Source organism: Euprymna scolopes, chromosome 15, assembly GCF_053919585.1.
Source record: "Euprymna scolopes isolate OS-2025 chromosome 15, ASM5391958v1, whole genome shotgun sequence".
Taxonomy (NCBI): Eukaryota; Metazoa; Mollusca; class Cephalopoda; order Sepiida; family Sepiolidae; genus Euprymna; species Euprymna scolopes.
The window spans coordinates 32,513,514-32,527,678 of NC_136496.1; the positions used below are offsets into that span (position 1 = coordinate 32,513,514).

At 36.1% G+C, this 14,165-nt stretch overlaps 1 protein-coding gene across 1 annotated transcript in view; it reads left to right on the forward strand.

Moving 5' to 3' along the window:
- Positions 1-14,165, forward strand: part of LOC145293765 (sodium- and chloride-dependent GABA transporter 1-like) — a 252,598-nt gene that overhangs the window by 191,042 nt on the left and 47,391 nt on the right. The window contains exon 3 of the mRNA XM_080140272.1: positions 3,747-4,074. Coding sequence (XP_079996398.1) covers positions 3,747-4,074 — 328 coding nt within the window. The remainder of the gene's footprint in view (positions 1-3,746; positions 4,075-14,165) is intronic.

The following is a 14,165-nucleotide window of genomic DNA, read 5'->3' on the forward strand; positions in this document are numbered from 1 at the left end:
TTTTTTTTAAATTGTATTTGGGTATACACTACTACTAAACCTCATATGTGATGACAGGAGAACACACGACTTCTAGGTTGCAATTTTTTTATCAGATATGCGCCACAGCCGTTCAGATTCTGAACGAGTATGGGTGGACATATATGCTGGATTAGCAACAATAAAATTACCAAACCAGTGTACAATGTAAGGTCACGGCAGAGATAAAAAGCATCGCTGGTATTCACTGGATCATGTATTTAAAACATGTGAAACGTATAGGATTCGAGACGTGTTCGAGACACGAAAAAGTGGAAAGAACGTATTCGAGACATGAAAAACTGGAAAGAACGTGTTCGAGACACGAAAAAGTGAAAAGAACGTGTTCGAGACACGAAAAAGTGGAAAGAACGTGTTCGAGACATGAAAGTTCGGAGAAGTAGTATTCAAGACGCACGTGTAGCATTAGAGGAGAAACAAAAAGTCACACGTGGCTTGAAAAGGAGAAATAAACTGTTCAAATATTTAGAAAAAAATGTGTTGTTGAAAATACCTGATATAATGGCTTTTGTTAAAAAAGAAAGTAAGTTGAGATTTTTCATTTGTTCAGTTTCCTTGCGACGGAATCTCCAATGTGTTGTGTCCGTTAAAAGGTTAACGACATCATTATAAAAACGTGTCCAGCGTTACACTTGTTTGTGTAAATATGGTGAGACGCGAATTTACGCGAAGATTTTCTGTATGTTTCCAAGCATGCGTGTCACTCTTGAGTTTAAAGTTATACGACATTTAATTCAATTTATTTGGCAAAAAAACCCCTAAAACATTTGTACTCCAATGCCATGTAGGGCACAGGTGGTAAAATTTACAGAGAAGAGGATACAGGAGTCCGGCAGCTTTTTAAATTTACCTTAAATTGTTGCATTAATGTTGCGTAACATCATTTATAAGTTTATTCCAAGGTCCAGGGATTTTAATTGAATACACAACCCTCATTCGACTCATTCGTAATCGACGGCGTAAAAGTTTCATGAGGTGTCCGCGCAGTCTTCTTTCTGGTATAGAAGTGAATAAAAAGGTTCTGAGGTATATCAAAATGCCCACATAATGTAGATGAATTTTCGTAATTAAATTTTATTTAGAGATGAACTATTATAGTTTAATTGTATTTTATATAAACTGCATCAACTGTATTCTATTAGCACGTGAATTACCAATTGAGCTGTTCTTTTAGACGAACTGCTACATTTTTATATTGTTTTTAGATGAACTGGTTTTATTTTTAGATAAATTGCCGTAGTTGAATTATATTTGTAGATGACCTATCATAGTATTTGTATATACACTAGTTCAGTTATATTATATAGATGTCTGAAATTCTGTATAGGCCTTTGCTATTAGGAGCAGCGAACTAAATATTATGATATCCGTTCCAGGTAGAGTAAGGGATTAATAGGTATGTGCATTGAAAGTCATAATGAATACAAAACATGTGAAGAATACGTGGTTCCCCGTAAGTGCACAGTGAACGAAGTATAAAAAATGACTAAGTTCAACATTTGCTCCCCCATTTGGCCCCAAAAGTCCCCAGAGTTCATTAATTCCCGGTGAAAATGAACAACCGGTACAGTTTTAGGGCTTAATATATGTAAATTTGAGTTCTGCACCATGCAAAAAAAAAAAAAAAAGAAATGACTAAGTCCATCATTTGCCCCCCACCCCATTTGGCCCCAAAAGTCCAGAAAGCCTAAACATGTTTTCATTTGAGTTCAGCACCATGCAAAACTGCTAAATAGACATACACAGAAAATTTTGGACGAATATGGTAAAATAGTCCAAAAAATGGAGTATTTTTATTAGCCCTAAGAGAGCCACAGGGGCACACCCAAGAGTTATCGCGAAGTATAGACAAACAAAATTATATAGAAATCAATTAGTTACAATTTTTCAGAAAATTTTATAAAAATCCAATGCATCAATCCGTTTTTAATAAGCACAAAAGTGTCAATTTTTAGTCATTTTATCCGAAAGACACCCCTAGGGGAGCAACCGGAGTTTTCTCGGAACATCTGCTCTCTTCCTTTTTTTTACTTATATCATGTTTAATGTTTGTGCAAAATTTAAAAAGAATGCAAGGTGTAGTTATTGAGAAAAGTGCTGTCATACGAACGGACAAGGGTGAATTTGCAGGTCAACCCTCCTTTTGTCAGGGGACTAATCAACTGTACTAAACTATTAAAACACTTATTCTAAGTAAAATGGCAATAAATTCCACCTGTTTTAAGGATCTAATAATTTTTTTTATAAATATATACTATATTTAATGTCAAAAGACAGTCACACACTTTTAGAACCCATTTTTTTTTAAATAAAATTCAAAAGATAGATTTGAAAACTTTAAATGTCAGAAAAATGATAAATTATTTTTATTTATTTTTGTTGTTGTTGTAAGTCCAATATTTCGCTAAAAATAGCTTCATCAGTGTAATAAGTCCGGTCAATAGTTTGTTTGTTTTTTCCTCCTCATTTTGTTGTAATGAAAAAGATGATTCATCGGAGACAAAAAAAAGTTGAATGTACGTGCTGTCCGATTATTTCACATGTGTTTCGCTCCAGCTTCGAGTATTTAACAGGTTTTAGCGAAATATTGGACTTACAAAAACAAAAAAAACAAAAAAAATGATTTTATAATTTTCCTGACATTCCTGATAAGTTTTCAAATTTATCTTTTATTTTTTATTTTTTTACTATATTTGGTTATAAATAAATTATAGGCCGCCAGGCCCTTTCCAGTCATAAAATACGCATAAATATTATATTTTAATTCGTACAAAAACTGAGACAGGTGTATTCGAGTCTTGTCTTTTTTTTAAACAGGTCACTTCTAGTAAGTAAAAAAAAATACTTGATATATATATATATATATATATATATATATATATATATATATATATATAAGGCCGTATAGAACTTAATATCAACTAGGATAACTATTGTATTATTCTAGTTCAATACTTTATTAACGCTGTCCTATATATATATATATATATATATATATATATATATATATATATATATATATATATATATATTCTTTTTTCTTTTGTAATTTCCTTCCTTTGAAGATTGTAACGTAAGGTATGGGGCAGCAAAACCAGGTGAAAGCTCCTTTTAGTATTCTTAAAGTGCAATTGTTTGGATCTCTTTTGCACTTGGTTCACCAGGAATATTAGTTAGGTAGGACTTCAGGTTCTTCTTCATAAGCCCTGTGGCACCTATAATAACTGGTATGATTGATATCTCCCTAAGATTCCAGTTTCTTTTCATATCATACATGAGACCTTTATATTTTTTGTTTCGCCCTTTCAGCTCTGTTCAGACCTCCATCATATCCAGGGTGTGTGCGCGCGCGTGCGTGTGTGTGTGTGTGAGTGTTGTAAATTAGATGATGAAAAATATTACTAGAATGTTGGAGATAATTTGCTGCAACGGATAAAATTTGAATTGTTAATACGACAATTTTTTTTCGAAATTTGATTTTAATTTTAATTTGGATTTTCAGACGACCATGTTATAGTCTACAAGGAAGCAATTGTGAAGTAATGCGTTCTGCAGATGGGAACTTCGTGGACATAAACTCTGTAATGATACTTTACTTAATAGCGATAAACATGTATTTGTCTTTTAAGGTACTTAAGGTGTTTTGTGTATATACCTGAGAATTTAAACCAAAATGAAAATGGTTTTCTTTCTTTTTTTCTTTTCAGGTGTAGGTTACGCAGCGGTGGTGATAGCCTTCTGGTTGAATATTTGGTACATCGTGCCCTTAGCGTGGGCAATCTTCTACCTTTTCAATTCCTTCCGGAGTATCCTGCCGTGGTCTAACTGCGCCAATGCATGGAACACCATCAATTGTCTGTCAGAATACGAACGGAAATTCCTCCCTTACAATTGCTCCAACTCCAGTTACTGGACAGAGGTGGTACCATTGAAGAATGTCAACGAGACATATTTACTTTCGAACTATTCCCAGTTGAATTGCACCCGTGAGTACGACTGGAATGAGTTCACGTCACCCGTTCGTGAATATTGGGTGTAAGTCGTGCTATTCTCTAGTTTTTCTTTTTTCTTTAATTTTAGCATACGTTGACTCTGCATTGTATATATATATATATATATATATATATATATATATATATATATATATATATAGAGAGAGAGAGAGAGAGAGAGAATGATAGAGAGAGAGAGAGAGAGAGAATGATAGATAGAGAGAGAGAGAGAGAATGATAGATAGAGAGAGAGAGAGAGAGAGAGAATGATAGATAGAGAGAGAGAGAGAGAAAGAGAGAAAAAGAAAGAAAATGATAGATAGAGAGAGAGAGAAAGAAAGAAAATGATAGATAGATAGATAGAGAGAGAGAGAGATAAAAAAGGAACGCATCAAGTTATGTGTTCATCAACGTTTCGTCTTTGTTGCGAGATTTTCTATGGCTGAAAAAACATTAAGAAAACAAAACACTAGCAAAAATATTCGGAAATATATTTGTGACGTAATGAAATGTATGACCTTGTCGTTGGTAATTCAAAACTAGGGGGCATAGCGCTGTGAACGAGAGTAAAATTTGTTTTTAATTTCATTTTTTCTAACGCCATATAACCGTTAATATATTTAAAAAGATATGGTGGAATTCATAATCTTTTTGGAACAAATATGCCCGTCATAATTCAAATATGGATGTGTAACTGAAATAAAATGAGTGTATTTTTGTTATGTAATTTATTGACTGATTATATGTATTACTTATTATAGGTAATGCTTTCTATATATAAACAGTTTTAGCCTTATTGATCTTCTGACATGATAAAGTTCAATGTGTTTTTATATATACAAGCAGACCTCCCGACGTTGCCCTGTCGTAAAATAGGCATAAATATTATTTTTTTATTCATACGGAAACTTAGACATATGCATGCGAGAATAATGTTTTTTTTTTTTCTAAACAGTTCACGTCTTGTAAATAAAAAATACTTTGGCCGAGGCAGAAACTAAAACCTAAAGGCACTGAGTTAAGTAGGATAAATAAGTACACTAGGCCACGATGTTTAAAAAGTGTTTTCAAACCTACTTATTCTTATCATAAGGAATCTGTCACGATAACGATTCACACGTGCGCATTCGAGGAACAGATGAAAATACGATGTCTTAACGTACTAATTTTTCATTTGTGACCTCTTAAAAGCACTGTTCCTTTCGGATGAAAATCAATTAAAAAATGTTCCGCATATTTAAATACCTGTATATCAAATCTCCAGTTTGTAGATAAAGATTTTGTTGAGCATACACATATACATAGATATATTTGTATGTTTTGACAGCAAGTCATTATTCAAGCACATCTGATTGAACACTACAGAGTTATTCTATTTTCCGATTTTCCGATTTTTTATATCTTTTCAATTCGCCTCTATTCATCCTGCACCCACCTTTATAACCAATTAAAAAAGACAAAAAAACTAACTATAAATACACGAAAGCCTCAAAGAAAAAGAAAAAAAAGAAAACAACAACAACAACAACAACAACAATCCCTCCTGACGATGATCGGTTGAACCGATAGAAAGCGCTTGAGACGAATATGGCCGAACAAAAAATTTGTGCGCCATAATATATAATATGTAGGGCTATAACAACAGAATATTCTTATCGTTGTTTTGACTCTCGAGTATATATCCGGTACAGTTAGACACAGTTATTCAAGCCAGAACATCACTCTATATAAAAGTATATAAGATATCTACGGGTATACACTCGAGAGTCAAAGCAATGAAAAGAATATGCTGTTGTCCGAGCCTTAATAATATGCCAGCTAAAATAAAGAAGACCGCTCGGCGAATTGAAAAGATATCCTAAAAAATCGGAAAATGAATAACTCTGTCGTGTTCAATCAGAGGTGCTTGATATATATATGCATGTGTGTATATAGATATGCATGTATATATATATATATATATATATATATATATATATATATATATGTATATATATATGCATGTTTTTATATATATACACACACACACACACACACACACACACACATATATATATATATATATATATATATATATATATATATATATATTAGTGCTGGAACGAGTAATGGGAATCAAAATCGGGAATCGAAAAAGTCGGGACGTTTTTGGATATCGGAATCATAAAACATTGTAATCTAATTTTCAATTTTTAAACGATTATTTTCTTTTTTTTTTTTCTTGATGAAATGAAATAAACACAAACTTATTTATTTATTTATTAGACCTTGTTCATTTACAAAATGGTAGTAAGGACCGCAGAATTGGTGATGCATTTTATTCCCAGATTTAGCATCAATTCTCAAATTAATTTATTGCTTTTATTGGTACATTACGATAAACACCCTATTGTAAACCTTTTAGCATATATTCGTTTTATACATTTGAAGCAGTTCAAAAGATTTGAAACGCACTGGACAAGGATTTTCAGTTTCTTTGGCGCCGTCTGGACACTGTCGTTTGCTGTCATCGGTTTCTTCTGAAATAAATGTCTATGGTACTTTTTGGCTTTGAACACAATGATTATATTATACATATGTATATATATGTATATATATGTATATATATGTATATATATATGTATATATATATATATATAGAGAGAGAGAGAGAGATAGTGAGAGAGAGAGAGAGATATATCTTTAGAAGTTTTCCCTTTAAAAAGGAAATTTTATCTATATTAAAAATTAGATCCCTCCCCCAATTAAAAATGAGATTCATTTATCACTGCAACTAACGAAGCAAAAAACAAATGAAAAACAAATATGCAACAAATAAATTTTACCAAGGGCAAGACTCTTCTACCTACCTGGATAAGTTTGTGTGTGCTATATGGTAATTTATTTCAAAGCAAAATTTTTAGTTCAAAGCTTATTTAGTGTTTACTCTGTTGAGTTAGAATAAAAATGGCTGTCCATAAACCTTCCACAAACACGCTTAAAAACCACTCAAAATGAAAAAAAACACACAGGTAGAAACACATCAAATTAATGTCATCAATCGAGTGAAAATGTTATGTTTCGATTTTTAAACGATGAGACACAAGATAAAAAAAAAAAATTAGAACGGGACAGAAATGATAATTATTTTACGTTCAATTTATGCCAGGAACTGCTTTCCTACTCGAAATTCTAAAATAATTGTTTTTTTTTTGTTTTTTTGTTTTTTTAACTTTTCCGCAACGTAAGCATCTAAAAAAATAGAATCTAAATTTGGGAAAGTGATTTAGCTAAAGGTGGTTATCTACTGTTATCATTATTTAATACTAATAATAATGATTATTATTATTATTATTATTATTATTATTATTATTATTATTAAGATAATAATAATAATGATGATGATAATAATGATGATAATAATAATAATAATAATCGATTAACACCTTTAGCTAGATCACTATTCTTATTACATTACTAATACTAATATTATTATTACTGACATTAATAATATTTTTACTATCATTACTATTATTACTATACTATTATTATCATCTTCATTATCATCATCATTATTATTTGTTTATTTTTCTTTACACAAACGCAAATCAATTTAACTGACCAGATCTTTATATAATTACGAGAAAAAACATCGAGATTTTTTAATAGAGAGGAAGTAAAGAATAGTTAGCAGATGCCCGTCATAATGTTAAAAAGTCTTTTATTATGTAGGTGCATATTCTTAACACGGGACTGGATTTGTTAACTATTCTGTTCCTAAACTGTTGATTCTCTTTAATGATTTACGAAAATTTCTAGTTTCATTAGCGACGACCGAATGCAAATGGGATTTGGTTTGAAAGAAAAACAAATCTTATCTCACAATTTTTAATCGATTACAAGGGAAAAATTAAGAGAAAATATTTTCAAATATCTTCTTTTTTTTTTTTTACACAGTGATCACCACTTATCAAGGCCCGGAAGCCACTCAGGGATAAGGGTTATTGCAAGTACATTACGTTAGTGTGGAGATTTGATGAAGTGTTTACTTAAGGGGGCGGTTCATTAGGAATTTGTTAACATTGGACTTGAAGACATTCAAGTTGTAGTCCGGTGGGAAGCAGGCAGACGGAACAGAGTTCCACAGGCGTGCAGTTCTAAGAAAGAAGCTTTGTTCATGGAATCCGCGTTTTCATTTAGGCACAGATATAGAGTGGGGGAAATTTTTCACAGTGGATTCAGCTAGACGGGTGTTTTTCGTGAAAGATTGGCGAGGGGGGACCAGAGATTGGTGTTCAGACGAGCACCTGCCATGGAAATAACGATAAAACAAGGATAGGCTCGCAACGTCTCTTCTGTGGGAGAGAGGTTGCAGGGTAGAGAAAAGGGCATCCCCCACTAAGCCACAAAGTCTATTTTGTACTCTGTGAAGGCAGGATAGGCTGTTTTTTGCAGCTCCTGCCCAGATATGGCAACAGTTTTCCATCCTTGGACGTACTTGGCTTTTATATAGATAGAGAATTGCATCAGTAGTGAGATATCTTCTGGGGCGGTAGAAGGATCCCACCATCTTTCAAGCGATCTTGGCAACAGACTTGATGTACGTGTTCCATTTCAGATCAGGAGTAAAGGTCAAACCCAGAAGATTGTCAAAACACGGGGCCTCACCCAGACGAGAGCCATCTATCACAATTGATGCCAGATGGGGATCAGAGCGTTGATGATGTAAGGATAGGAGTTTGGTTTTGGATGCATTAAAGGTAACCAGCCACATCTTCCCCCACTGAAATATGCGCTCGAGATCAGAGGAGAGAGAATCAGAGAGAACTTTGTCATTTACAGCCTTTGATGTATTGCCGTAGATGGTCGTGTCATCAGCATAGATGTCAACGAATGATTTAAGTATGTGTTTAGGGAGGTCATTGATGTAGATCAGGTAGAGAGTTGGGCCTAGGATTGACCCCTGAGGGACTCCAGCATTTTTATTGCAGGCCTCCGATTTTTGTCCATCTACCACTACTCTTATGAGCCTATCGGAGAGAAATGATTTAATGATTGAGAAAACATTTCCAGTTATACCGTAGCTGGAAATCTTGTGAAGTAGACCCTTATGCCATACCTTGTCGAAGGCCTTTGATATGTCAAGAGCAATTGCCCTAGAAAGGAAGCCTTTATCAAGAGATTCACTAATCCTGTGGGATATAACCGTCAGCACATCTGCAGTAGATCTTGCAGAGCGGAAACCATATCGTGTGTCACTAAGAAGGTTATTCCTGCTGAGGTGGTTGACTATTTCTCTATTTAATATGGATTCCAGCAACTTACTCATAACACACAGGAGACTTATTGGTCTGTACTGAGAGGGAGATGACTTATCACCTGAATTCTTAAATACAGGGCAAACTGATGAGGTCTTCCAGGGAGTCGGAAAGCACTTCTCCTTATGGCAGCGCTTAAATAGTTTCGTAAGTATGGGAGCAAGTTCTGGTTGAAGCTTTTTTAACACTATAATTGGGATGCCATCAGGGCCAGTTGCTTTACTGGAATCTAGGTTCTTGATTAGCTTGGCGACCTCATGCACGGATATTTGTATGTTACCTAGCTTGTTCTGTGTTATAGGAGGGAATATGGGGAGTTGATGGCCTTCGTCGCATAGGGTAGAATTAGCTGCAAAGTTCTTTGCAAATAGTTTGGCCTTGTCTGATGCTGACGAGATGACCTCTGGTCCATTGATAATGGTTGGGATAGAACGCACACTTCTGTTCAGGATCCTATTTGTTATTTGCCAAAACTGGTGGGAACCAAGCCGCTGATCAGCTTCCTTGGATTTAACAGACTGGGCATATAGCTCTCTTGCATTTTTTATTACTCTTTTACAGTGGTTGCTGGCATTCCTGAAAGCAGCTTTAGTCTCAGTGCATCTATTACGTTGGTAGCTATGGAAAAAGTGATTCCTGTGCGCGATAGCAGCAGCACATTCTGGGGAGAACCATGGCTAGCTGTTAGGTTTTTGTTGGAATTTTTTAGATGGTATGAATTGGTCTATGCCTACAATTAACCATTCGGTCAGATCTGATACTATAGAGGACACTTCCTTTTTAAACATGGAGTGCAGGGGTAAATCAGATATGAATGTACGGAAGCTATCCCAGTCAGCCATAGAGTATCGGTATACAGTACGGTGGAGGGGTACGTCTGGAGGCTTCTTACATTTCGTTTTTATCTTAACTGATACGACAGAGTGGTCGGAGGATCCTAGAGGAGAATGAACGGAACATGAACATAGCTCAGGGGAAGTTGAGAGAAAAAGGTCCAAGAGGCTTGCATATTGACCGGGTGTATCGGGCACACGAGTGGGTTCACGAACAATCTGAGTGAGGTCATAAGCAATGGCAAAATCATGACAAAACCTCCCCTCATCATCTGTCTGTTGACGTTGAAGTCACCACAGATGTGGATGTTAGCCGAGGGATGTGAAGACAGTATGTGGTCTATTTTCTCAGATATTCTCTTAAAGATAGTAACTCCGCTGTTGTGGGGCCTATAGAGGGCAAATATAAATGCAGTGGTGTTAGCAAGTGCAACCCTGAAGCACATATAGGGTAAATTAGGATCTTCTCTAGAGATATCCCTGCCACACGGGAAGCCATCCTTAATGTAGGCACATATTCCATACCCATGGCGATCTTGGGTGTCAGATTTAGCTGTTAAAGATCTACTCTTGTAATATACGCCCCCTCCTGGACTGTATTTTTACGTTTTGCAAAATATATGCGGACATTACAAGGGAGATGTACAGTCATTTCAACCTTTTTAAAAAGCAGCGAATCTTTAATGAAATATTAAGAAAATTTAAATGAATCGGAATCAATACTTGTATCGGAATCGTGAATTTAGAATAGAATCGGCGATTGAATCTGACCCGAGAAACTTTTTCAATCGACTCATCATCAATATATATATACATGCCTATATATAGGCATCCATATACAGTATTGTTTCGCTGTATCACAGCTCGTCAGTGCGGCTAGACAAACAACTACCTCAAGCCAGGTTTGAAACTCGACCAACTAGACGACAGTCGGCGCTTCGAACTGTCACGCTGTTCAGCTGCTGCGATGATGGGCGTGTGAATTAACAATGTTCAAACATTGTCCAAGCGCCTTAATACGCTAATGGAAGTTTGTTTATCACTTACCAATATGCTCAACCCAAGATAGGGATTCTATATATGTACATATACGCCACGTTGAGCACACTCAGTACTAAAATGGGTGACAATGTGGGGATTCCAGGTGCTTTATGTGCTCTCCCCTTATCTCGGCATTGTTTCCTGTCGTGCTGGACATTTCCTTGCCACTGGACTCAAGCAGTGCCAACTCAGGAAAGGTGCAGTTGGGCTTACACTGCACATACCTCACAATAACAGGCGCAGCTACCCTTACAGAGGGTATCCATTATCTTTCGAGACTCAACGGAGGCGATGACGATTATAATTTATATATATTAAAAAAAGTGGAATTAGCAAGTAACACAGGTAGCATACTTATTTTTACGTTGGTTGGTTGGTTGTTTTTATTTTACCGCATATCAACTCTTTTCGGGTTATTTAATGCCGAATCCAAAGATTTTGAAGAACATTTTTTTTAATAGAGTATATTTGTTGTTTTCACGTCGGTTTCTATTTAACCCATAGTTGGGACCCTAACAGGTACTACCACTCCGGGTCAGAGTGGACCTGGGAGCAATGGTAATTAAAGGGTGGCTCCACACTCCCCAAAGCCCACAAGCTGGGGCCTCACCACTGGATATAGTTTAAGGTCATATCCAGGACCCCCATTGAGGGATTTTTACCCTCTGCAGTGGGGGGCAGTCGGCGTATTCTAATGCTCCACCGACAGGGCCCTTATTTTTACTCTGTCGCTTATGTCTTCCGATGTATTCACCTTTTACAAATATTGCAGATTTACATTAGTACCATGCAAGCTTCTCTAGCACGATCACCTTAAGATTATGAAGATAGAGCTCCGAATATTACGTCTGTGTGCGTCGAAACCGCAAGCCAAAGAGGAATATTTAATTATTTTATTTCTTACCAATTTCTTCTCAGTGTCATAACTTCCTCAACACAGCAGCGTTTATTCCTAAGTTGTAAATTCTAGTGGACAATTTATAGTTATTTTATTAAGCTATTAAGCTTAATCTGAGATAATTCCGTTATAAACGTCCTGAGTGAATATTGCTACAAAAGATATATTCTGCATTATTATTATTGGCTCACAGGGAGCTTTCACATAGGTCATAAAGGATGTCTCTTTGAGAGCAGCATATGGTGTTCCCTGAGAGCTGATTGACAACAAGTCTCCTCAGATTTCCGGTATTCTCTTCCACTCCTGGTAACATTTGCAAATGAATTTGCATTATCGCAAGAGTCGCTTACCATTGATTTCTCGCTAGAAGCTGGCATTGGTCTCCACTGGGGGTTGAGCGACAATAAGCCTCCCCAAGGTACCAGTTCTCTTGTCATTGGTCCAGCTGAGGTCTGCTCGGTGTTCTCTCCTCAGTCTTCCCATCCTCCTTGAGCCTTCTCGGCTATTTGGTATCATTCTTTTGGGGGGCAGTGATTAGGTAATGGGGGAGAGGATAGAGAACTTATAGGTAAGCAGCTTCATTTTCCTTGGTTCCATGTAACGCTTCGTGTATTGTCTCTGCAACAGCTCGTCTGGACCGCGCACATGGCTCGTGTATTAATTTCCACATTCACGGGTTTTCCTTAATATTTCAGCTGTTTTCATTATTATTATTCGTTGTATCTTTCCAGTCATTCCTCTGATTCCAATTTCTCTCATTCTTTTTTATAGGTACTATCTTGATTTTTCTTCATCATCCATATCCCTTTCAGCTTTCTGGCTTGCTCTGTGTATTTGCTCCGTTTCTCCTTTTCTTTGATATTCACCCCATGGTCAGCTAGAACAGCAAAGGATACGATTTGGCAGGATTTTTTCTTTCTTGTTAATTATGACGACACCCGATCTTCTTGCTTTGATGGGTTTATCCGTTTGTATGGTTATGTCCCATAGGATTTTGTGATTCTTTGTTTTCAATTACTGTTGCTAGCTTATGCTTTATTATTATTATTATTATTATTATTATTATTATTATTATTATTAGTAGTAGTAGTAGTAGTAGTATTGCTATTTAATATTGATAGGACATTACTATGAAATGATTGAGAACATATTTGGAGACCATGTTGTAGAAACGATCATTGTTGTAGTCCGTCGGAAAACGTTCGTGCGGGAACGTATTCCACGGGTAGGAAACGGCGTTCGTAGTGTGACGGTGTCCGGAAACCAACACGTTGTTGCCTTAGTCGCAAAGTAGTAAAAAAAAAAAAAAAAAAATAGAAAAGAACAACTCGCATTTTTTTTGTAGTACAGCTGTATCTATTTCCTCATTCTTTCGTCAGTGCTTTGGCGTGCCTCACGTGATCATCTTCTCGAGCGCCAGTCACACCTCGCACGTGATCTCGAACGTTATCCACGCATTGTCCGTGATCTCAAACGTTATTCCCATCGCTAAAGTTATCTCCTTTTAGAAGTCTTTACTTTCCCTTACTAGTGACATCATTTTGCAGGATGGAATACTGCTGCCATATCTGGACAGGAGCTGCTAAAAACAGCCTATCCTGCCTTGACAGAGTACAAAATAGACTTCGTGGCTTAGTGGGGGATGCCCTTTTCTCTTCCCTGCAACCTCTCTCACACAGAAGAGACGTTGCAAGCCTATCTTTTTTGTTTTATGTTTTATCGTTATTTCCATGGCAGGTGCTCGTCTGAACTCCAATCTCTGGTCCCCCCTCGCCAATCTTTTACAAAAAACACCCGTCTAGCTGAATCCACTGTCAAAAACTTTCCCCACTCTTTATCTATGCCTAAATCAAAACTTAGATTCCATGAACAAAGCTTCTTTCTTAGAAGTGCACGCCTGTGGAACTCTGTTCCGTCAGCCTGCTTCCCTCTTGACTACAACTTGGATGTCTTCAAGTCCAACGTTAACAAATTCCTAATGAACCGCCCCCTTAAGTAGACACTCTAAAATATCCACACTAACGTAATGTACTTACAATAACCCTTATCCATGAGTGGCTTCCGT